Source organism: Dunckerocampus dactyliophorus, chromosome 1, assembly GCF_027744805.1.
Source record: "Dunckerocampus dactyliophorus isolate RoL2022-P2 chromosome 1, RoL_Ddac_1.1, whole genome shotgun sequence".
In the NCBI taxonomy this organism is placed as follows: Eukaryota; Metazoa; Chordata; class Actinopteri; order Syngnathiformes; family Syngnathidae; genus Dunckerocampus; species Dunckerocampus dactyliophorus.
Genome location: NC_072819.1, coordinates 45344428 through 45370062, shown reverse-complemented (window position 1 = coordinate 45370062; position 25635 = coordinate 45344428). Strand labels below are relative to the sequence as shown.

General features: G+C 39.8%; 1 protein-coding gene across 4 annotated transcripts; it reads right to left on the bottom strand.

Annotated features, from left to right (window-relative positions):
- Positions 1 to 463: 463 nt before the first annotated feature.
- Positions 464 to 23667, bottom strand: rtel1 (regulator of telomere elongation helicase 1). 4 transcript variants are annotated; one of them, XM_054797157.1, is made up of 33 exons: positions 23393 to 23667; positions 22994 to 23192; positions 22534 to 22627; positions 20500 to 20581; positions 20131 to 20191; positions 18108 to 18183; positions 16401 to 16485; positions 14592 to 14657; positions 14203 to 14332; positions 14030 to 14068; positions 13845 to 13920; positions 13524 to 13621; positions 13155 to 13210; positions 12322 to 12399; positions 11381 to 11462; positions 10263 to 10395; positions 10028 to 10141; positions 9325 to 9365; positions 9121 to 9206; positions 8917 to 8994; positions 8730 to 8807; positions 8451 to 8597; positions 6940 to 7055; positions 6279 to 6402; positions 5779 to 5959; positions 5532 to 5674; positions 4411 to 4506; positions 3631 to 3841; positions 2876 to 3013; positions 2512 to 2631; positions 2179 to 2367; positions 1969 to 2083; positions 464 to 1666 (listed from the first exon to the last, which is right to left on the bottom strand). In XM_054797157.1, exons 1-33 carry the CDS (start codon positions 23492 to 23494, stop codon positions 1456 to 1458), a joined length of 3645 nt encoding a protein of 1214 aa, XP_054653132.1. In that variant the 5' UTR covers positions 23495 to 23667; the 3' UTR covers positions 464 to 1455. The 4 variants fall into 4 exon arrangements, with proteins under 4 accessions (XP_054653132.1, XP_054653140.1, XP_054653159.1 ...); XM_054797165.1 differs by having other exon boundaries at positions 2512 to 2628; XM_054797175.1 differs by having other exon boundaries at positions 1518 to 1666; positions 1955 to 2083.
- Positions 23668 to 25635: the final 1968 nt, after the last annotated feature.

The window sequence follows — 25635 nt, the reverse complement described above, 5'->3', positions numbered from 1 at the left end:
AGATCCCACGGTGCATTCCGCGTGACGAGTGATGTGGGAATCTCTGATGCTGCGTCAGCGTCATAGTGGGATGTCGGATTTTCCCCACTTAAAAGTTGGTTTTCCACTTGAAAAAGTCGGAAAACCCCATAACACGACCTCGACATAGCATCTACAGTTTTCAACGCTAACAAATGGCTTGAAAATGCCATAAATACCACTTTTTGTGTCTATATATGGAATACAACTGTTTATAAAACTGAAAAAAAAACTTCCTTTGAAATTTTACAGTATGATTGGTGACCTCTCGCCCAAAAACAGCTGGGATAGGCTCCAGCATACCAACATACCCTGGTGAGGACAAGTGGTACAGAAAATGGATGGATGGATTTTACGGTAACAATAGCGTCCCAGGTTAGACATCACACATTGCACTCGTATTGCCAAAGAAATTGTAAGGATTTTTATTCAAAACCATAAAATAACTTCCATACATCAGAGTAATGAAAATGTGTTTAGCACAACATACTGTAATAAACAAACATTGGGAAAATTATATGCAGCCTGCAGTACTCCAAGTAAAACTGGAGTTTCACAACTGATACCTCTTCACTGGCCACCGTCCTCGCTTTCCTGGGCGTCCACACACTGCTGCTGTCTGTCTGGTCACAGATTCTCATCCGCATTTCAACGCAAATTGTAGTTTCACCTGACTGTCAAATGATCCATTTATCCAATGTTCCAAGAGATTCATATACGATAGCAGAGTATTACAGCATACCGTATTGTCTCCAGCAGGCTGGACTACTGTAACGGCCTTCTCGCCGGGCTCTCTAAACCATCTCAGGCTCTTGAGAAGCTCAGGGAGCATTCTCCTGCGGGTGCCCAGAGTCAGGACGAAACACGGTGAGGGTGCGTTTAAGTTGTTGCCAAAATCTGTCCTTCCAGATGTGTGACAATCCTCAACTTTGGCAATGTTCAAATCCAGGCTGAAAACTCTTATATTCAACTGTTCATTTGACAACTGAAAGCATTTTATCTGCACTCTTCATTTTTAATGTATTTTTTTGGTTTTATGGAATGATTTTATGACTTTTTTGTAAAGCACTTTGAATTACCTTGTGTACGAATAGTGCTCCATAAATAAACTTGCCTTACAGCAGATTCTTGACTAGTTTTGACAATTGAATGGACTACTGTGCACGTGATGACTTCTTCAATGAAATGATGCCGATGTGTTTTAGAGAGAACACCCATTAGACCTGAGAATTGATCAGTTTAGATGAACAAGATCTATTGAATTGGAAATTGTGCTAAATTTAGGTTAACTGCGCTAACTGTTGGCTACCTGTACTTAATCATTTCCAAATCTGTACATAGAGACACGTACTAAGACATTTGTTATTTAATTAAAGGAATGAGAAACAGAATTCTATTGTGAACCACTGCAGAGTTTCTTGGAGGTTTGTACGTGTGTTACGGATACAAGCCTGTGAGGCTGTGAAAGTGTACGTTGGTAAACCTCATTCTCTGTGCCTTGAGAGTTGCGCTGAACACGCGGTCGACAGTCCGGGATTTTGGCCGTGTGGTCGGCGCTCTCGACTCCGATTGCGAAGATCCTGTGTCAAGCCCCGGCGCGGCCAGTGTGAAGCAGGGTGGGTTACACGTTACTTTGAGAATGTAATATCTGTTTCAAGAAACGAGGCAAACCAATGGAGAAAAACTGTAACACAATTTAGAATGAGTGTCAATCTACCAACAGGCAACAGCCACTTTGAACTTAAAATATCACATCTTTATTTAAGTAAATCCGAACATTCAAAAAGCACACAATCAGTTACCGTTCATAACAATTTACAAACATTTGGTTTGGAAAAACATATATAAACAAGTTTGTATAAGTTCTGTTCTTTTAAAAAATATATACGAAATAATTTTTTTCCACTAGGTTCCATTAGTCAGTTAAATCACGCACTGGATTGCTTTTACCCCGATTCGTTCTCGTCGTTTTTCTCAGCAGCAGTTTCAGCAGACTGACCCATCAATGCTCTCAACATCGCTTTGTACTGTTTCTTATGGTGAGGGCGAATAATATTGGCAAATCCTTCAGGGGAGAGAAAGAAATATGAGGCTAACCGGAAAGAAGAAAGCCACAAACAAACATCCATCTGCCGCTACATGTCATTATATCTTACTTACTGATTAAAAGGCTGAAGTCTTCATCTTTCTCGGTGAATAAGGACACAGCCGCAGTCACCATATTTTCATAGTTGTCTGTCGTCTTGTAGCTGTGAACAGCTTGACAGAGCTGGGCTGATCCCTCCGCTCCCAGCGCTTTTTTAACATCGGCCAGAAAGGCAGCCTGGACTAGACTCTTTGTATTCAGGTCTGGTAAACATGGACGCATTTTAACAATGTCTGTATTACTGGTTAGCTAGGGAAGCAACCGCCATTACAAATGTTTATGAGCTGCATGCTGTACATTCAGTTAAATGCTGACCAAATTATGCAGTTTTCAACAATATGACCTACCAGTCTGAGTTTCTCGAAGCTCTTGATGTCCTCCTCGACTGAATTGGTCTCCATTTAATTGACTGCTAGTTGATGTTAAAGTGGAACCGGATGCTGAAACTCCCCCGGGTTTCACATCTGCTGATTGAGAAAAATAACACAAAAGATAAAAGGACTGTGGGTGCACTGTGTAGTACCAGTTGGGCACTCTTTGCATGAGGTCCAATATCATGTTGACACAAGTGAAAGAGGCCGTCACTGGGATAGTTAAAACTACATAAAGCTAACCTAAGAGGGATAAAACAAAATGAACGATTGGCCATAGTTACAATCATTCTAAAGGTTCTGCCATCTAGCGTAAATGAGTGTTACTGTCTTGACCTACCGCCGTGTGGCATCCCTGATTTCTTCTCATCTTTGCACAGTGAGTGTTCAGGTTTGTATCCACAGCCAGTACCGGTCAGTTCCTGGCATTTCTCATCAAATCTCTTCCTGTGATGTGGTCGTACAAACGGGTACAAACCTGTGACACATCAGATGGCTTTGAATCAACGAGTAACTCTAAATGATAAGAAGTAATACGTGAACATGTTACATTGACAACAATTCATTAATTTATTTTCTATACCGCTTGTCCTCATTAGGGTCACAGGTTTAGTAAAATAAAAAAAGAAGTGGCTCGTGTGTACACAATAATACAAGCTAATAAACTTCAGGAAGCCACAGATTTTTGGAGTCATTCATTTTATTTAACTCACAGAAGGATGAGAGATGTGCTAAGTGCCGCTTGTCTTTACTAGGTCGCGGGGGTATGCTGGAGCCTATCCCAGCTGACATTGGGTGAGAGGCGGCGTACACCCTGGACTGGTCGCCAGCCAATTGCACGGCACATTCACACTTACATTCATACGTATGGAATTTAGCATCGCCAATTAATCTAACATGCATGTTTTAGGAATGTGGGAGGAAGCCGAAGTACCGGGAGAAAACGCACACACGCAAGGAAAATCCAAACTCCACACTGAGATGTCCAACAAAGATTCGAACCCAGATCTTCTGACTGTGTGGCCAACATGCTAACCACTAAGTGCTTTTCAATCAAGTAAAAAGTATGTATTTATTTGTAAATAAATGACTCACCACGTAACAAACTGTAAGTATGAGGGTCATCGGTTAACAAAGACGTCTCCGACAGCAGGGTGTCCAGGTTGTCATTTTTCTTGTAGGAATGCAGAGCCAGGCGAATTTTCTCAAAGTTGACCTGGCTCAGGGATGACTTCATTTCTCCCAGGAACTTTCTAGCCATGTTGTTTTTCCCATCTCCAGAAACAGCCGTGGAAACACTTGTCTTCTTTAAAAAGAAAAAAAAAACAAACAACATATTTATAAAACAAAACAATAACAAGTGTAACGTATGCAAAAAAATGGTTAATCTAGAACGGGGGTCACCAACGTGGTGCCCGCGGGCACCAGGTAGCCCCACACGACCACATGAGGTGCCTGCAAGCCTGCTTTTCATTCAGGTTTTCAGTTAATAATGAAACAAGAGTAGAAAGAAATGCATTCTGAAATATAAAATGTGAGTTGTGGGCACCAGCATTTTGTTAATGTTCTGGTAAAACAAGCATATTCGCTTTGTTTGGGTTTAAAATAAGCTCTGAAAATAAATGTTACAAAAATGAGTAGCTCTTGGCCATTTTCATTTTGTAAAAGTAGCTCTCACAAGGAAAAATGTTGGTGACCCCTGATCGAGAACTATTCCTTTGGGGCACTTGTGATTGTAGTTAACCCAAAAACCAAAATGTACGTTTTTGCTCATTCAAAAAAAAAAAAAAAAAGGTTAGCTTAGGTAAGGTTAGACTCTGCTTCCAAATCCTGATAGAAATAACCAAACAGTTGTTCTATTAAAATGACAAATACCTGTTCTTGGACCAATTTTATTTTGCGTTTCCCTCCACGCATCATCTCATCCATCCTTTTGTCGTATTGAAGTGACAGTGTGGACGAATTGCTTTGCTGAAAGAATTGCAATAAAATAAACTAAAATGAAAATGTATTCATTATGAAAACAATTGGCAGCAAATATTATTTACTTGAGTTTACCTAAATTTTATTTCACATCATGACAAATAACTCTATACTTGTCGCATAGTGAGAAAATATCAGCAACGAGATTTGCCATAATTTATGGCATGGTACGTACAGTACCACTGATTTAAGGTCACGATTTAAGTTCATTTCAGTACAGTAAGGGAACAAAATGCAAAACATAAAACTGCTTACCTTTTGTGTTAATGGTTTTTAAAATGAAACTTAAAAACTGCAATCTGCTGGCAGATATTTCTCCAGTAATTACAATTCTCAAATAAAAATATAGACATAGCGTACAGAAAACCTGAAGGATCTGGGGGCCACTTTGGTATATTTTGTCTTGCTTTTGTCTTATCCACTTGAATGTGTCTGTTTAGCTATTTCACCGGGAGGCGAAGTGTTAAAAAATAGGACAGTTTGCGACAATGATTAGACGGTCTCTAGGCTCTGGATTCTCCTGGCTCTGTTGCTAGCCAAAGGCTGGGCTGCACTGTTTCCTCCGCTTCCATGCCAAATGCCTCGCCTTTTTGTCTGATTCTAGGCACACCATCCAGGCTTGTGGAGGTGCATCGGAAAGTCAAATGTACACTTCCTCTCCCTAATTTGAAATCCATACGCAGCTGTAACGGGCCAAAGACTCCATACATGTACCGTTACAATCCTAACAATTACACAGAAAAATAGTATTACATGCCATCTCATTCTCAGGTTCTGAAATGGCAAATTTAATAAACAGCACAACAAAGATGCTGACATCTTGCATATGGATAATCTTGTGTAAAAGAACTATGTTGCCATCTGGGAATGTTCAACCCCCCAGCAGCCGCAGCTTTATGTTTATGTTCGCGAACTTGAACTATTTGACTATTAATTGAGGCCGCCTGCCCTATACTGTACATTTACTGTATATAAAATATGAGATATTTTGTCATGTAAAGAAATCAACCTACCGTCTGATCTCCCAAAGCATCATTCTTTTCTCTTCGGTTCTCAACTCGTTCCAGGGCATCAAACAGATTGCCTGGTTTTATCTTCGTTTTTGTTGTCTGAGACTCGTACTGTTTAAAAATACCAGCAACTGCAGTATCTTCATCTTAATGGAGACAAGATGAAACCAAATCAAAACAATGCATGGGGATGAGTCGTTTTTTTTTTTTTTTTTATAGTTTACTCACACACACACACACACACACTCACCAGTTCTCCTCCTTTTAAGAGTGGAAGTGTGCGTGTCCAACATTTTGGCCTTCTGAGTGTAGGTGCTTTGAGAGACCAAGTAAGAACTGGAGCCGGAAGACTGTGGAAATGGCAACTGAGAATTGCCTGCTGAGCACACTGAAGCAAGTTCCGGTGCAGTATTCTTTTGCAACACAGGCCTCTGGAACATTCCAACAAAACCAACAAGTTAATTCATACATCTCCCACATCATGCTTTAAGATCACCTTTTTTTTTAGAATAATCACAAATCAATCACTTATAATAATAAATTAGAAAAAAAAGCTAGGTAATTTTACAAAAGAATCCCCCTGGCATTCTTTCTATTTCACATCATTAACATCAGCCAAGTGTGGTCTCAATCCCAGTCATTATAGTAAATTTCAAGTAGTTACACCATTTAACTTTGGCAAGAACATTGACACTGGAAAGTAGTAAAATCATTGTTTCAGCATTGTTTACAGTATATCCCGTAACTTACCATTTTCTGTGCAACCCTGAAGAACTGGCAGACATCACGGACTATGTTCCCAAAGTTGTCATATGGACGAACATAAGGTCTCACCCATGATGGAAGGTGCGATTGGGCGTCTCTATTTTTAAATCTGTGGAAAGCTCACGTTATTGTTTTTCTTTAAAATAATTATTATCTACTGCTTCTGAATTACTCTTCTCAAATTCATGCGCCATGTCAATCATTTGTTTTAAAAAAATTACTATTTCATAAAATACAGTGCTTGTTTAATTCTTGGTATTTTAGTAATAACAAAAGAATGAGAAAAAGGAAAAGGCATGATCTATACTGTACATTAGAAATAAATAATATCATTATAAATTCTATAAACTTGTGATTTTCAAAGTGTTTGAGGAAGGCCTGCCCTGGTGGGTGCAGCAGATTGAGAAAAACAAAGAAAATTAATAGGTATTTAGTTCCGACAGTGAGAGAGTAAACACCTAAAAACAGCTTCGGAAAATTAGTTTTCTAGGAATAAGGGAGGCCCAAACTGTATTACGTTCACTGAGGGGAGGTTCGCTACACTTTGAAAAACACTGGAATAAACTATCTCAGTAACATACTTTAGAAGAACTGCTGTTCCAAAGAAATAAGGTGAAAATGAGTGTCTGATGAACACTAATCTGACCTCTGATCACACAGGAAGATGGCGCCATAGTCATCCTTGTGGCGAATGACTCTGCCAATAGCCTGGTTGACAGCTCTGAAGGCTTGCTCTTTGTACCACTCCTGCCCTGAAAGGAACTGCAAAAGACACACACATCCCAACACAAAACATGTCAAAGCAGTGCTAGCTTTAGTCCTTGTACTATACATTCTATCAATCAACAGGAGTGCCAGAAAGCTATTGGAATGTCATACTAGAACACATACAAGTGCATCATTAGGTGAGCTGAGATCAAATTCTAAAGAAGTATCAACACACAATCGGGTTACATTGCACATGCGCTAAATCGGTATCAAAGAAGCGACCAACATTTTAGAGTCAATTGTGTGGTTATGATAGGCTATACATTCAATGATAGCGTTCAATGATAGCTAAACTTTGCCAAATTGCTATAGTTGGCTAACAACAAACATAACTAATGTGCATGCGTGTATTATGTGGGTGTAGGCCTGTAACGATAATCGACAAATCGATTAATCAAACTATAAAAAAACAACAGGTCGATAATTATTCCGCTCTTGATAAATTGACGTGCTTGTCCCTGTGTTCCATCTGCTCATCTCTCTGTGCCACACAGGCTAGATGACAAGAGGGTTCACTCTGCAACTGTCTGTGCGGATTGGTTCTTTCGTGGACTGAACACAGAGAGTGGGACCTCATCTCATTCAGCCTCTTTGTGGAGGCGGGGCTGCTAGTGAGCTAGTGAGTGGTTACACAGGGTTTAGCAGTGAGCTTTCTGAGGCAGCATACGCTAACATGAAGGCGCAGAAGCGATGGTTTTTAAGGCAAATGCCACAACCGACCGCCACGATTTGGGAACATTCCGGTTTTAAATAGAATGAACGCGGTGAGCACATGAACACAGACAACCAACACGGACAGTTTTCTCAACTGGGGGAAAAAAAAACTACCAATGTAGGTGCCTCGGGCAGCGGAGCCTTCGTCCCGACAGTAAAACTCACTGAGGCGTTTGGTCGGCAAATATAAACTAATTAGTGCAAAATGGTGCGCTCTCACTACCAGTGTAGCTGACTACATTGCAAAACATACCTACAGGCAACTTTGTGTCAAGCTAATGTCTCACACAGGGACACCATACACTATACTAGAGTACCATCTAGTGGTTCAAATGTACATTACACCTCTTATGACAGTTATTGAAAAAAATGGTCGAAAAAATGTTTTTCGATAAAAATCGATTGACGATAATCTGTAGGACAATTATCGACCAGCACAATTTGTTATCGTGACAGGCCTATGTGGGGGGTGGCTTGCATTCGTTGGCACAGAAAGAGGGCGGGTTTATAATGCTTGAAGCACATTCTAGCACATTTTCTGAGAGACTTGTTTGGAGGGGTGCGCCACTTCAGGTAGCCTGAGACTCCCACCAGCTGGCCCCCCACACTGCAGCTCAGCAGCCTGAATTGGACACACATCAATGTCTCACACGTTTGTCTTCTGGTTCAGCTCACCTTCATGCCAGGGATTTTCCTTTGGTTCATTTCATCTAAGAATTGCATCTTCAAGACGACTCGAGGATCCATCTTTGGTGGAAAGGGCAGTCCAGTGATTATAACACCACGACCAAATGTATTGGCAAAATCCAGACCCTCGCTAGCCTACAACAAAAATAAATGTTAAGAGCTGCTGTGAGAAGGAAGCTTTTTTTTTTTTCTTGACACCGTGTTCGGAAACCTAGGTGTGACTATGTATACAGGTATCAGGCTAGATCTTTATTCATTGACATTCACCTTTCCTCGACAAACCGCTGAAAAGATTCCTCCTCTGGATTTTGAGTCATTAACTGCATGGTAGTAACTCCCAATAGCCTTAAAATACAGAAAAAATAAACAGTTACTCATGCTGATACAGTAGCCCTTGTAATGTTACTAATTGATTCTAATCGAAATAGTTACTGTATAATCATACTGCATTCACCTCAGTAAAGGTTCCTTTTCCTTTCGGTTCAATAAACATTGGCTTTACACTTTCAATGCGATCTGCATGTCCATTGCCCTGGTGAGAATGAGCACACATTTATAGCAGAGACATTTTTAACCTAAAATGATAAAACATTTGTAACTATTCTAATGATGATGATGATGATAATAACGTTGATGAGTTAACTTGACCGTCACTCACTCTCCAGAACTCCAGAGTTTTTTCCATTAAAAAGAAGGAGGGAAAAAACAACAGAAGTCCATGTGGGACAATGCGGGTCAGGTTCACTGAGGAGAGAACACAGCAAAATTCTTGGACGTCTAACCTAATAGGGTTTTTTAGTCAAGAAATTAATTCTGTATTGAAATGAACATGAAGACAATCCTAAGCAGCGTTTGAACTCACCCACTGTGTTTCCCAAGGATGACAAGTTTTCAGGAACAAATCTTTAACAAATAAATACATTTGTTATCAATATTGGAAGAATGAAGATATTAAAACCTCTACAGGTCAAAGATTAACAATCCAGTTTTAAATCTTCACAAGGCACTCACAGAAATACTTACATAAAATACATAAAAAACGTATAATTTTCATTCATTCATTTTCTATGCCACTTATCCTCATTAGAGTCATAGGCTGCAGCCTATCCCAGCTGACTGGGCGAGAGGTGGGGTACACCCTGGAATGGTGACCAGCCAATTGCAGGGCATATATAGGCAAACAACCATTCACACTCACATTCATACCTATGGACAATATAGTCTCCGATTAACCTATTATGCATTTTTAGAATGTGAGAGGAAACCGGAGTACCTGGAGAAAACGCACGCACGGGGAGAACATGCATACTCCACATTCAAAACCAGAAGCTACAGGGCCATGTAGGTTTGGATTTTTTTTCTTCCTTAACAATAAAAAGTTTCATTTAAAAACTGCATTTTGTGTTCAGTTGTGTTGTCACTGACTAATATTTTTATTTGACAATCTGAAACATTTGTGTGACAAACATGCAAAAAAAAAAAAAAAATCAGGAAGAGGGCAAATACTTTTTCACACCACTGTATAGTTTATTTAGCAACACATACACACACACACACACACTAACCTTCTGTCAAATGCTGAACTTAACGGCACCCCATCTGGGCCCCGTTCAATGATGCTGACGAAGATTTGGTCCCGCTCAATCACATGGCTGTTTTCCAAAGACACTGGGAATTTTCTACACACAAAGCAAGAAAAAACATGCTGACCATCAAGACTTTTTCATATGGTTGTTTTTATAGTCTTCACACATTATAAACTGTACACATTATATTGTAATGGGCTTGAAACAAACGTACATCCTCATCTCTGAGGTAAAGGAACTCAGGGGAGAAAGGGTACCGCTGGTCAGAATGATGCAGCGAACACCTTGATTCACCAGCTCCTGCATGCTGAAGCCCGGAGAAAAACACCAGTAACTCAGAATGTTTCCTGAAACGTACAGTGCATAGGAAAAACATAAAGGTTTAATTTATGAGACAGTGAAAGGAGTTCATAAGTGTTTTGATCTACCTACAACAATTAGCCATGGTGTAAACATTTCAAGCAATTTGCAAGATGTTCTCAAATGCTGACTGTATCCTGATTTCAAAATGCAAAGCCAACCTGTCCACTGCTTAAAAATATCTAAAACATTTTTTTAATAGTGTATCTTAGTAAAAACAAAGGCTCAGCTCAAAGATTACATTTCTCTGTTCTTACCATGGGACCTGGAATTCAACAGAATAACTAGATAACCTATTGATTAACAGCATTTTATAAAAACAGCAATCAGACATAGTAAATGTATTCTTGTATTGTATTGTATTACAGTCAGTGCTTTATGGGTCAGAACAAAACCTCTGTGTTTATATCCCATTTTAAGAGCGGCTTTTGGTCATCCAAAAAAATGTGTTCAATGTTTAATACAATTTAAGTTTGAAATCCCCTTTTACTCACAGAGAATGTGAGAGTACAAACTGGCATCAAAAAGTAACAATGTGGTCATTGGTCATGACACAGAGGAATAACGTAGAAATCTTTTTATTATTTCAGATGTGCAGTTGTCTTTAAATCTGTGCAGTCAAGTGGGAGGTACAGTACTATACTATGCTGTATATCTAATCCAGACCTTGAGGAGCCAGTAAGACTGGCTTTATCACTATATGATATTGATAGATTACATCCAATTCTCTTTCAAACCATTTCTGAGATGTTAACTCAAGCTTTTGAACGGTTGATTGATGGTCACAACCATAAAAACCCAACAAATGTTAGACTTGAGACCTCAGCACCACCTCTGTTAAGACCAGAAGTGAGCACCTTTGAACCACATTTAAAACAAGTACAGTATTTTCAAAACAACGTTAATAACATAACTTGAATGTAAAATTATTGCAGTTCTGCCACTGCACACTCTACCCAACCACACATTTACCTGCTTTCTTTGTCGAAGATGAAGCCCATGGGTCAGTGTTGGTTTGTTTTTTCTGAGAGCTGGTGTCTTGATGGATGTGAACCTGTGCCCAGTGCACAAATATGATACGTCTTGTGCTAAATACACAATTATCAGGTATTGCCAGGGATTTAATGTTTTACTACTTTCTAGGGCCACTACCAGCCCTCAGAATTGTCACAGCTAAAAGTAGGACAGTGTAAGACTGGCTGAAAAATTAGATGCGTAAGGAGGTAAGTAAACCTGTGGCTAGCAAATGACGAACTCTTTCAAAACCAATAGGACATATTTAACATAGACGGTAAAGGACAGACGACCAGTTGAGATTGTAAGACAAGTGTAATGACAAGGAAATAAATATCTGTGGATGTGGTGCACAAATCCAAATGCAGTCCCACTGGTGGAGGGAGTAAAACACATGAGTCAAACTCAAACTCAATGCCCGTGGGTCACATCATTTTCTGTGGCCTGCGAAAGCCTGGGAATAATGTGTGTCAATAATACATTTCACCTTTTTCCTTCTAAATGTATATGTTCTTTTATTTTGACAGAAAATTGTAGTGCACGCAGTTCTTCTAAACTTTTATATTAGCTGATCGTGCAATAACATATTCCAAGCATTCTCTGCTATCAAAAATAAATACTTGAATGTCTGATTGTCAACTTGGCATTTTCACTTCTCATTTCAAAGCAAGTTATCCATCAATTTGTTAGTACAAATATAATAATCAAATGCAATTTTGTAATAATATCATGAGGCTACTATATATTCATATACTGTATATTGACAGTTACAAGTGGCCCTCTGAGGGCAGCCATAACTGAACACACAACACTCCTGCACTAAAATGACTAACTAGTGTATAGAGTTGTGTAGTAAACTCTTATAGTAAGTCCTTTCATGAGTGTGATGAAATACTTACCTTAAAATGAGCCGTATTAGCTTCCATTTTCTTTTGCCGGTCTGATGGTGATGATGATACTTCCCCAGAGAACACCAGCTGGGAGACAAAACACAGCATGTTAATTTAAAGGTAATGATTCGTTATGGACAACTGCTATGCTGGTTTCTGCAAAATGAGTGTAAAATGCTTTCAGCTATACTCATCGACTGTCAGCCAGAGCTTTTTCACTCTTTTGTTGTATTAAACTCTTATTATTTATTTCTGTGAATGTACTCTCTCCATGGAAACCTTCGGTGTCAGGAGACCATGGGACCACACCTGGAGTGACCTCTCTAGTGGGTGTAGCCTGGGTAGGAAGATGTGGGAGACAAGTTGGTATCCATACAACAAGTCTCCCCTCTCCACGTCAAAGGAATGACTGACTGAACAGGCAGACGCCAGTACACATGGTTCCAGTGACGTCACAGTGCCAGAACAATGTTGCATGCAGCAAAGAACTGAATGTACTGTATATGACAATATTGTGGCAGTGTATGGTAGATGTTCACAAATTACAATGCGGACTAAAAAGGTTCAAAACTTGGTACTTTTTCCTGAAGATTAACTTTTATAAAATGGGTAAATGAAACCATCCCACCCCACGCCCCTCCCCCGAGAAGCATCTGACTTCATAATTCAGAATTTCACCATTTCCATAAAACATATGGAAAACCAGAGTGTGCTTATAAATAATTAAGTTCCATGTCAGAAAGTTGGTGGACCTATTTGTTTATTTTGTTACTTGATACTAAATGATGTTCCCCAATTCCATCACATTTAACTAGTCATCATCTTCACGTGACATACAGTACCTGTATAATATCGGAGAGCTTCTGCAGTCCACTCGTATTGAGAAATATCCCTGGTTCTGTGAACGACATCCAGCTCTTGTTTCATTGGCAAGAAAGTGTGCATTAACACAAAATTTTTGTCTTTGTGCATTTAGATCATTGGAGGACTTTCAGGAAAAAACAGAGCTGTGTCTTTTGAAAATTTTGAAATGTACAAAAATGATTCATTCAGGTGAATTTCTAATAACAGAAATGATCAAATTCAAGGCAAGACACTTAAGGCAATTGTACAGAAGAAACTAGCAATCATGTTGAAGTCTAAACTGATTCTATATGTGGCATCAGCTCCATGTGTTCAAGGTGGACAGCAAGCTATCAAGCCATACTCACGTCCTGCTAAGTATCCAATGATCTGCTCCAGCGCTTCAAACACATCTGTTTTGGTGTTGTAGTTCAACTTGGCTCTCTCCAGTAGCTCATATATGAAGCTGAAAAGTACACACCACATATAATAAACCCAAATTTGTATAGCTTGCACGACTAGTTTTTCTTTTTACAGCTCTTGCTCTTTATTTCTTAATGTTTGACCAGATCGTGTTCCGGAGAATGTAGTGTTTCACATAGGACAAAATCATTAAGTCCGTTGAACAAAACCTTACACTTCTATAATTCTGAATGAATGAAAATGCTCGCTATCAAACGTTCACTTACATTCCAGGTTTTGTTATGCCCCTGTCAGCCGGAACTTCAAATGAATCAAGAGCAGCTTCCAGATTCAGAAAAATCTCTGTAAATAATGACCAATCTATTTTAGGTATTTCCTAATAAAACATTAACTGTTGAAAGTCAAAATCAGGGTACAGGGTAAATTTGTATTAATTCATTTGAATACTTACCTTTGATTTTAACAACAGTTTCTATGTCTGTTTTTAAACCTGAAACGAAAAAGCAAATATAGTCTTTTATGTATTATACATATTTGTGAATTCTGGATTCAGTGTGTTTAAACAGTAAAATGTTTGAACTTGAGACAAAACAGTCATTCTGGCAGGAACTGAGACATTCTTACCTTGAACAGAAGACTCTCCAAAATTGGCTTCTTTAGCCTGGTCACCTAGCAATCTGGTTAATGCATTAATAGCTGAGGCTAAATCATACGGCGTCATATCGAACGATGTTGACTCTTCACAGGTCTTCTCCTGCAAGCAATAAATACTCAACTGAGTCTGAAATGTATTACAAATTTGTCAACAATATTTAAAATACTATTGCTAGTGGGGCAAGATCATTTCCGAATGTCCTGAAGTCAAGTTTTGATAATGGTACACTATGTACAGGTATATTGTGTCTGGCACACTAGTTGAGATATCACCTTTATTATTAGCACAATAAAATTCCCACTAAATGTGGTTACTGTATATAAATCATTGAGAGTAATAATGCCTACGGCAATCTTACTATGTTATGAGCTTCATCAAAAATGACAACAGATCCCGTCAGTTCGATGCTATGAGCTTTGCGGCTCTGTGGAAAGCAGAAAAACAGTTTACTTGGTTAAACACAATTGTGAATTTAATCATTCACTATGAAAACAACTATTCCATTCAAATTAAATACTTTAACATGACATTTATGCAGACAGCATTTAAAACGTTAAGTTGTATACCATCACAGAATTGTATAAATAACATGACAGTCACAAACAGAGTGTGTGTGTGTGTGTGTGTGTACAGTAAATTTACAGTGGTATGACAAAGTGTTTGCCCCCTTTCGGAATTCTTTGTTTTGCATGAAACACGTAGATGTTTCAGATCATCAAACAAATTTAAATGTTAGTCAATGACAACACAACTGAAAACAAAATGCAGTTTTTAAATGAAACATTTTATTATTAAGGGAGAAAAAAAATCCAAACCTACATGGCCCTGTGTGGAAAAAGTGATTGCCCCCTAAACCTAATAACTGGTTGGGCCACCCTTAGCAGCAACAACTGCAATCAAGTGTTTGCAATAACTTCAAATGACTCTCTTACAGCGCTGTGGAGGAATTTTGGCCAACTCAGCCCTGCAAAATTGGTGTAATTCATCCAAATTGGAGGGTTTTCGAGCATGAAGTGCCTTTTTAAGGTCCTACATGGCCCTGTGTGAAAAAGTGACTGCCCCCCAATAACTTAACTGAGATTAATTATCAGTGTGGACTTCAACGAACCACAGTTAGAGCCATTATCCACAAATGGCGAAAAGATGGAACAGTGGTGAACCTTCCCAGGAGTCGCCGGCCAGCCAAAATGACCCCAAGAGCGCAGCGACGACTCATCAAAGAGGTCACAAAAGACCCCACAACGACATCCAAAGAACTGCAGGCCTCACTTGCCTCAGTTAAGGTCGGAGTTCATGACTTCACCATAAGAAAGATACTGGGCATAAACGGCCTGCATGGCAGAGTTCCAGGATGAAAACCACTGCTGAACAAAAAGAACATGAAGGCTCATCTCAATTTCACCAGAAAACATCTTGATGATCTTCAAGACCTTTGGGAAAATACTCTGTGGTCTGACGAGACAAAAGTTTAATTTTTTGGTAGGTGTGTGTCCCATTACATCTGGGGTAAAAGTAACACCAGATTTCAGAAAAAGAATATCATACCAACAGTAAAATATGGTGGTGGTAGTGTGATGGTCTGGGCTGTTTTGCTGCTTCAGGGCATGAAAGACTTGCTGTGATAAATGGAACCATGGACCTCAAGCTGAAACGAACTTGGGTTCTACAGCAGGACAATGATCCAAAACACACCAGCAAGTCCACCTCTGAATGGCTGAAGAAAAACAAAATTAAGACTTTGGAGTGGCCTAGTCAAAGTCCTGACCTGAATCCTATTGAGGTGCTGTGGCATGACCTTAAAAAGGTGCTTCATGCTAGAAAACCCTCCAATGTGGCTGAATTACAACAATTCTGCAAAGATGAGTGGGACAAAATACTAAGAGACTCATTGCAAGTTATCGCAAACACTTGATTGCAGTTATTAGATTTAGGGGGCAATCACTTTTTCCAAACAGGGCCATGTAGGTTTGGATGTTTTTTCTCCCGTAATAATTAAAAGTTCCATTTAAAAACTGCATTTTGTGTTCAGTTGTGTTGTCATTGACAAACATTTCAATTTGTTTGATGATCCAGAACATTTAAGTGTGTATGTATGTATGTATGTATGTATGTATGTATGCACACACACACACGTATATATATTTGTTATTCAATAAAGACTGTTTACCTTTGGATCCAGCAGGTAGTTATAGGGCATAAAAATCACATCTGCCTGCTGTTTTAAGGAACGTGAGAGGTAATAAGGACAGGCCCTGCACAAAACAGAAACCAAATTTAAACTTTGCATGAACTCTCACTGATATACAATAAATCACCCGAACGTTTCCAACATTTATACATATTTACACAAACATACAAATATATACACATTTATTATGATTTAATATTGGCTAGCTAGTAAAGGTCTTAAAATATAATGACATGACTCCCTTGCTCACCTGACCTAAACCCTATTGAGTACTGTGGTGTTCATTTACAGTGAAGAAAAAAGGCACACCTCTCTGGACAGTGTCTGGGAAGCTTTGGTTGCTGCTGCACAAAATGTTGACGGTTAAATGATCAAGAAACTGACATAGATGGAAGGCTTTTCCGTGTTATTGAAAAGAAGGTCTATTGGTCACTGATTCATTTTTGGAAATGTCAGAAATATTTACTTGTTAAGTTTGTGTTGTTTATCATTCTGACTTTTAAAAAATGAAAATAAAGTAGTGAGGTGGGAATATTTCTGTTTTTCTTTGAGGTGCCCAATAATTCTGCACACTATTTGTTCCATAATAATTGTGCACAGAGAGATACTCTCAACAAAAGACAAAACCTCACTTTCACTTCCCTCAATATTCAAGTTTGAGGTATATTAACATTTTGGATCGACCAAGAGCACTGTTATTGTTGAATAATAAAACTAATAATCAATAACGCAAATTGCCTAATAATTGTGCACACAGTGTAATAGTAGTAGAACAATTGAATCACACCGTGTTATTATGAGCCATGATGGTGTGCGTTCAAAGACACCGCGTAATTTAAGTTGAATTCACGCTTTGAGTGTAGATTTATTTTCTGGGATTTCCAAGCATACTTGAATGCATGCAAATTGTACTTCTGCAGTAAGTACGTGAGTTACGTTAGTGAGCGATATATATAAAGAATATCCACTCACTGTCTTTGTCTTTCTGTTTATTTAGACCCCACATACACGCATAATAAAAGATGTTGTGATGTTCCGAGTGTCCGTGAATGCCACTTGCTGTAGTCTAGTGACAATGAGGAAGTGTCGTAGTATAGACGTGTTTGTAAGTTGAAGACACATATATGCCGTTGGAATTGCACTGTACTTTATGTGTTCAGGTGAGAATAGAGTTATAAAAGAGCGCCGGACTCTGTGTGACTGTGGGGATGCTATTGTTCCTCAGTCTGCCGTCATAAAAGAGGTGTGGCTTGACTTGATGCGAATGCGCTAATTACGAAAAAAAAAAAGTTTACGTAATTAATTAAATAAATGAGTTACCGCCGTAACACGCTATTATCAACAGCCCTAGAGGAAAATATATGCTTTTCAAAGTACAGCCAGACATATTCATCCTGCAAATATCACTACATGCACAAAGTTGAAATAAACATAACACCAGCTGGCATAGGCTCCAACATACCACCTACACCTGGGGTGTCAAACTCGAGCCATGGAGGGCCGAGACACCAGAGGTTTTCTCTTCAACCAGTTTCTCAAGCAGGTGATTTAATTGATGAGCTCCTTCTCTCAAATTGAAGCAGGTGTTGATCACCTGCCCTCCATGGCACGAGTTTGACACCCCTGACCTAGACCCAAGTGAGGATATTGAAAATGGATTGATAAATGGATGGAACATAATCACACCTTTGTTTGTTGCCAAATTTGACCAGGTCTTCAATGTCCACAATATTATTCACCAAATCTCTATCGGTGCTTTTCTCTAAGGAAAAAAGAAAATGAGTCAGTTTATTGACAGACAGGATGACTTCATCCAACTAATTTTAAACCACAATATGTAAATGTCACTTACAGTGAAAGTTGAATAATGGTGAGTGCAACTGTAGACACATTGTGTGTGTGGGTCAAGCTTCACAAAGACAATAAATAGCGACAATAGTCAAATCTCATTGTTTCTTAGAATTCAATGATGTCTAGAGTATCTCACCAAAGCGAGGAAACCTCTGACATTTATCGTCTCAAGAGACAATGCAAGTGTGTTGAGTAATTTTCAGTAGCTATGTAGTAAATCTACATTGCTACTACTCTAAGTTACTGTATGTCCAAGTTTCATTTCTGTAGTATCGTCTCTTGAGAAGATATACGCCAGCAAAAACGATCACCAAACTCTGAGGGGTGCATTCAAGGGACGGCCGATAATCGGCTGATATTGGCATACCGCACGAGTGCGACCTCATCAAGCTGCATCATGCTCCACATAATATGTTTGCGATCTCTCAGATTGTAAATATGTAAATTGCAATGATTGCATAGCGTAAACTGGAGACTCTAAAATGTCCGAAGGTGTGAACGTGAGTGTGAATGGTTGTTTGTCGCTATGTGCCCTCTGATTGGCTGGTGACCAGTCCAGGGTGTACCCCGCCTCTCACCCGAAGACGGCTGGGATAGGCCCCACCATACTCGCTACCCTAGCGAAGACATGTGGTATAGAAAATGGATGGATGGATTGGATGTTGACTGTAGGACATGTTATCTTAGCTGACTATTGGTCATGATTTTTAATGACCATTTGTTGAGACAAAATCTTAAATATATACAGTACAGTCAAACCTGACTATAGCGGCCACTAAAGGGAAATGACAAAAGTGGCCGCTATAGGCAGGTGGCCATTATAGACAGGTTGGCAGCCATTTTGAATTTGTGCGCGCACATATTAACGTGTCTGTGATTAGAAGCTTGTTGTGTTTGCAGATATATATAATTATACTATTACATGTTGACCAGTAGAGGGCACTGTGGGACTGCGGATAAAAGTTACTAGGCTTGTTATTCTACACCACCCACAGAACAAAGCTGTGCTACTATATATACGGCAGTGTCATTACAGCTTTAGTTCATCGGGAAGTGACGGAAAGTGACGGTGCGACGTCACGAGCAGGAGAGCTAGGCTGAGTGCTAGCTATGAGTGTCGAGAGAGTTGGGAAGTGTGTGGATGTTGGCGTAGATGTAAAGTCCTGCAGTGTTCTCTGCTGTTAATGAAGAGATTAAAGTGCATCGGCGACATGAGACTCTCCTTGCCCACAACAAGGGGCATTACAGTATTGACCACATTGACTCACACCAGGAAATAAACGGTGTCACTGTCTGCAACAAGCTCCAAAGAAGACGGCTTTTTTTATGTCGAACAACTGACAGTTGGTGTGGATCTTGTGAATGATTGTGACTGAGCTACGACTCAGTAATTAAAGTCTACACACGACGGCTTCATTGATTAAAAAAACGAAACTTTTTCGTGCATGAACCTTCTGCTTGAGTCGGTATTTTGGCCGCTATATGCGGTCAGATATTGACCAAGGGATACAATGGGTGGCCGCTGGCCGCGTTCGACAGGTGACTGCTATACACAGGGTCTATAACACGTAAATTTTCTGCGGGGGATTTTTCAGTGGCTGCTATAGGCAGGTGGCCATTCTATACAGGTGGCCGCTAAGACAAGTTTGACTGTATTTGTATTATTTACCACAAACAGTGCTTATTTGTGAAATGCATCCAGTGGCATCACAGTAAACAAAGCATAAGGTGCCTATTCATTACACAACAAAAGTATGAGGGAAGAGCTGCTGCCAGTATTGGTTGATATTGGTATATAGGATATCTGTAAGAAAACCAATATCAATCAGATACTGTATTTCAGTTGTAAAACTATTACCTTCAACATTGTTATAGAAGACACAAGACCTTGTGGATACCTTCCCTCGACACATGTGGACCTGAAAAATTCCAAAAACACCATCCTTTTATACCATATAAATAAATCTGGGTTCATAATCTCATGTGGCAAAACCGAGCGCTGACTAGATTCATACTCATTACATGAAACAATCATCCTGAAAGGTTTGATTTGAAAGTGCTGACAAAGAGCATGCATGTTAGATACAGTAAGCTGTCAGACACCATAAACATCTTGCATTGAATATCATTCCAAATGAAAATAAATACAAATCCTTTGACTATAATTATTTTATTAGAATTATACATTCTACAATGATTAAAGAAAAACACCACATGGTGTTACTACCTTGACATGGTTGCTTTCCTGACGCATCACTTCTGGATGGATGCACAGCTGTTCTCTTGACCCCAAAATACACACCTTAGGTCTGAAGCACAAATAAAAAGGCCATGGGTTTATTAACTCTTTCAATACAAAAGACATATTTATACGTTTTCATAATCCCGAACGCCCGATCCCAACAACGTATTTATACGTCTTATGTTTTTTTGAGGTGATGATGCAACTCTTCACTACTAGATTAACATTTCAGAGCAGTTTTAATCCATACAAATGGCCACAATGTGGCAGAAGTGCATTTGATAAGTGCTTGGCAGGGATCATTTCAATGGAAGAATCACACATGATAGGAAGGAGGAAGTGAGAGAGCGCGGAGGAGTGTAGCATGCAAAAGCTTACGCATTGTAGAGAAACTGTAACGCATTCACATGCACACACGGTTCAGTTCCAAATGTGACAATTGTAAATTGTTCGGGGTGTTATATTTGTAAAAAAAAAAAAAAAAAAAAAATCATTTAAAAAAAAAATGTAAAACAACCCATTTTTGTGTTATGTTGATATAGCTGTTGAGATATTTCAGCTGTCACAAAAGGAAAAAATATTTGTGTCAAAGTGAAAGTTGAACTGTGGCTTTTCACATAAAGCTGTTTTTCCCCCTTTTCTAGTCGGGAACTGATATTTTCCTGAAGCTTACCTATGTTCTACTGCTGATTACTAAAGAACAAAAAAGGTAGAAACAAACTTTTTTGTCTGATGAAAGACTAATCTTTCTTTTTGGTAGGTTCCGTGTTTCTATAGCCATAGAACACAATATTCAGTGTGCCTTGAAAGATCAGTCAAAACCGCCTAAAATGGCCGTATACTGAAGCGGCTGTTTTTGGAAAAATGGTTGGGACTGAATGAGTTAAAAAAGAAAACTGTCAACTTAAAGCATCCGTGTGTCCCATGAAGGACGGCTACATCAGTCTTACTGGACTAGATGCAAGGCACAGACACCAACTTCAGTACTGCACTTTAGTTTGTTTCCATTCCCCGTTTTTGGTCACTTACTAGTGCAAATCACTTCCACTATAGACTAACTGCTCAATTCTAGGTGAAAATTTTGCCCAAAGGGGATGAAAGGGATCTCATTCTTCTCTGTAGGACTTACAAGGACTGAGTTATGCTGGCCTGTATTTCACTGAAACCTGGCTTTGAGACACTTAATAATCAGCATTTTCCCAAATATACTGTAGTACAGAATATATAACAGTGTATTTATGGTTCTACCAGGGACCATACAGTACCATAGGGCTACACAGTTCAATTCAATTGTTATTTCTATGGCATACAGTATTCAAGATTCAAGATTCAAGATTCAAGAGAGTTTTATTGTCATGTGCATGGTAAAACAGCAGTTATACCATGCAATGAAAATCTTATTCTGTTCATTCTCCCAAGAAAAGAAAGAAAAACACAAGAAAGAATAAGAACATAAGAAACATAAACACATATACATAAATACCAAGAAATTAAGCAACAACAACAGAAGAGACATTAATACAAGTAAATAATACAAATAAATAAATAAATAAATAAAGTGCTATGAGTGTGTGTTGCGTGTGGCGTGTCTGAGTGCTTCATTGAGAAGCCTGATGGCCTGTGGGTAAAAGCTGTTTGCCAGCCTTGTGGTCCTGGACTTCAAACTCCTGTAGCGTCTGCCTGACGGTAGGAGTGTGAATAATGAGTGTTGTGGATGTGTGCTGTCCTTGATGAGGTTGTGTGTTCTGCGTAGGACTCTAGATGTATAAATGTCTTGCAGTGAGGGGAGGGCTGCCCCAACAATGTTCTGTGAGGTCTTGATCACCCGCTGGAGTGCCTTCCTATCACGTGTTGTACAGTTACCGTACCAAACAGTGATGGAGGCGGTAAGGACACTTTCGATAGTGATCAGTATGCATCAGGTCCAATATATTAAATCTTTTTTTTATGTTTGAATTGAATTGCTTGGGGTTAGTTGTTTACGTCTTTAACTCAACGTATGGAAAGAAGATATCTTACTTGTATGAAGTGTTCTTTAACTCATTAACAACCTGGGTGAGCTGAGAGTGTGTTCGTGATGCGTATATGATCTTGGGAACATCACTGAAGTACGCTGGAAAACAAAGAAGAAAAACCCACACAATGAATAAGTCATTTTACGACTGGCAACCAGTGCAGGGTGTACCCTGCCTCTCCCCTGAAGTCAGCTGGGATAGGCTCCAGCTCACCCATAACTCTAATGAAAGCAAACAGTATAGAAAGTGAGTGTATGGATAAATTACTCGTACAGATTCTGCTGAGCACTGTACATACACTTTACCAAAAGAGTTGTACGCATACCATACTACACCCACCCATTGGGTTAAGTGAAAATTAACTCCAGTAGTTTAGCGGTCCTCAACATAAATTACATATTCTTCAAAGCATAAATGCAAAGAAAAAACCCGTACATGTTAGCAATATTGTGATATGCACATACTTGGTGTTGAACCATCTGTATTAGCTTGCCCCCAAGATGAGAGAGGATTACTCGGGAACATCTCCTTCCCATTCAGCCTTTCTGCTATTTTATGTGCAGCGATGGTGTCTTTGAAATTATCCCTCCAAGCCAAGGTGGCACATAGCAGGCACAAGGTTTTTCCAGTGCCTGTAGGACTCTCCAAAACTCCATTAACCCCCTGCAAAGACATGTACAGTGCACTGTTTTAAAGCGGATGCAATTTTCCCGTACAAAAACAAAGTAAAGTAGTACAGTCAGCAAGTTGTGCTTTGCTGTGACATTTATTTTCATACAGAGTAGGATAAATAGCCATATTTTATTGTATTTAAGCAAATTTCAAGCTTTGTACTCGTTTGTTCCTCTGATGTAAACACTCACCCTCTGAAGACATTCAATGACTTTCCCCATGTAATCTTTCTGGCACTCATAGGGAGTGAAAGGAAATTGCACCGTCACTCCGTTTATATCCAATGTCTGCATGGTATGTCTGAGGGTGTAAAAACTAGCCGTGCCGTTTGGAAGGGTGGATGACTAAGGTAACCAACTCCTTGGTCATGAGAAGCAGCTAAAAAAAGTTAAATTCATGGTTAGCGGGAGCCGTCTGTGTCTACAGTGGTACTCAGTATAAATCACGTTTAGCGCCAGCAGTTTACTTCCGGAATACTGGACATGCGCGCTATTCTTCTTCTTCGTGTTTTTAAATTGACGCTTGGGAAGCAACTTCTGTTGTGCACTACTGACACCTTCTGAAATGGTGTGTGGATCGAAATGCTAACGCCTTCTGAATTATTTTATTCTACAATTATCCCAATTAGCATGATCGTATTTTCATTTTTCTTCTTTAATGACATTCCCCACCTTTTCGTGTGTTTATTTTAATGTAAATTTGCTAATTAGCATTTCCTATAGTGCCCTGTTTATCGACATTCTACCTTTCCTTATGCCCAATAGTGACGCTATTGTCAGCGCATGCGCATTGTAACGCCCAACTTTTTTTGCACACATACTCGCAATCGAAAAGTATAAAAGTAATTGCAAAAGAGGAAGGATTGGCTTTTATGGAGTGGATAAATATATACTGCTCAAAAAAATTAAAGGAACACTTCGAAAACACATCAGATCTAAACTGGGGGAAAAATTATCTTGAATATCTTTCCTGATAATAAGTGGGTGATGTATTAGTAACAAAATGATGCCACATAATTTGATACAAATGAAAATGATCACCCTATGGAGGGGGGAAATCAAAGACACCCCAAAAATGAAAGTGAAAAAATGATGCAGCACACTGGTCCATTTTGCTAAAATGTCATTGTAGCAACTCAAAATAATTCTCAGTAGTTTGTGTGGCCCCCACGTGCTTGTACGCATGCCTGACAAAGTCAGGGCATGCTCTTAATGAGACTACGGATGGTGTCCTGGGGGATCTCCTCCCAGATCTGGACCAGGGCATCAATGAGCTCGTGGACAGTCTGAGGAGCAGCCTGGCGGCGCCGGATGGACCTAAACATAATGTCCCAGAGGTGTTCTATTGGGTTTAGGTCAGGTGAACGTGGGGGCCAGTCAATGGTATCAATTCCTTCATCCTCCAGGAACTACCTGCATACACTAGCCACATGAGGTCGGGCATTGTCGTGGACCAGGAGGAAACCAGGTCCCACTGCACCAGCGTAGGTTCTGACAATGGGTCCAAGGATTTCATCCCGATACCTAATAGCAGTCAGGGTGCCATTATCTAACCTGTAGAGGTCTGTGCGTCCTTCCAGGGATATGCCTCCCCAGACCATCACTGACCCACCACCAAACCGGTCATGCTGAATGACGTTGCAGGCAGCATAACGTTCTCCACGGCATCTCCAGACCCTTTCACGTCTGTCGCATGTGCTCAGGTTGAACTTGCTCTCATCAGGGAAGAGCACAGGGCACCAGTGGTGTAGTTGCCAATTCTGGTGGTCTATGGCAAATGCCAATGGAGCTCTACGGTGCTGGGCAGTGAGCACAGGTCCCACTACAGGATGTCGGGCCCTCAGGCCACCCTCATGGAGCCTGTTTCTGATTGTTTGGTCAGAAACATTCACACCAGTGGCCTGCTGGAGGTCATTTTGTAGGGCTCTGGCAGTGTTCATCCTGTTCCTCCTTGCACAAAGGAGCAGATATCAATCCTGCTGAGGGTTGAAGGACCTTTCACGGCCCTGTCCAGCTCACCTGGAGTAACTACCTGTCTCCTGGAATCTCCTCCATGCGTCCAGGTACCGCAGTGATGCCCTGGTCCAGATCTGGGAGGAGATCCCCCAGGACACTACAGACACCATCCGTAGTCTCATTAGGAGCATGCACCGACGTTGTCAGGCATGCGTACAAGCACGTGGGGGCCACACAAACTACTGAGAATCATTTTGAGTTGCTACAATGACATTTTAGCCAAATGGACCAGTGTGCTGCATAATTTTTTCTCTTTAATTTTTCGGGTGTCTTTGATTTCCCCCCTCTATAGGGTGATCATTTTCATTTCTATCAAATTATGTGGCATAATTTTGTTACTAATACATCACCTACTTATCAGGAAAGATATTCAAGATAATTTCCCCCCCAGTTTAGATCTGATGTGTTTTCGAAGTGTT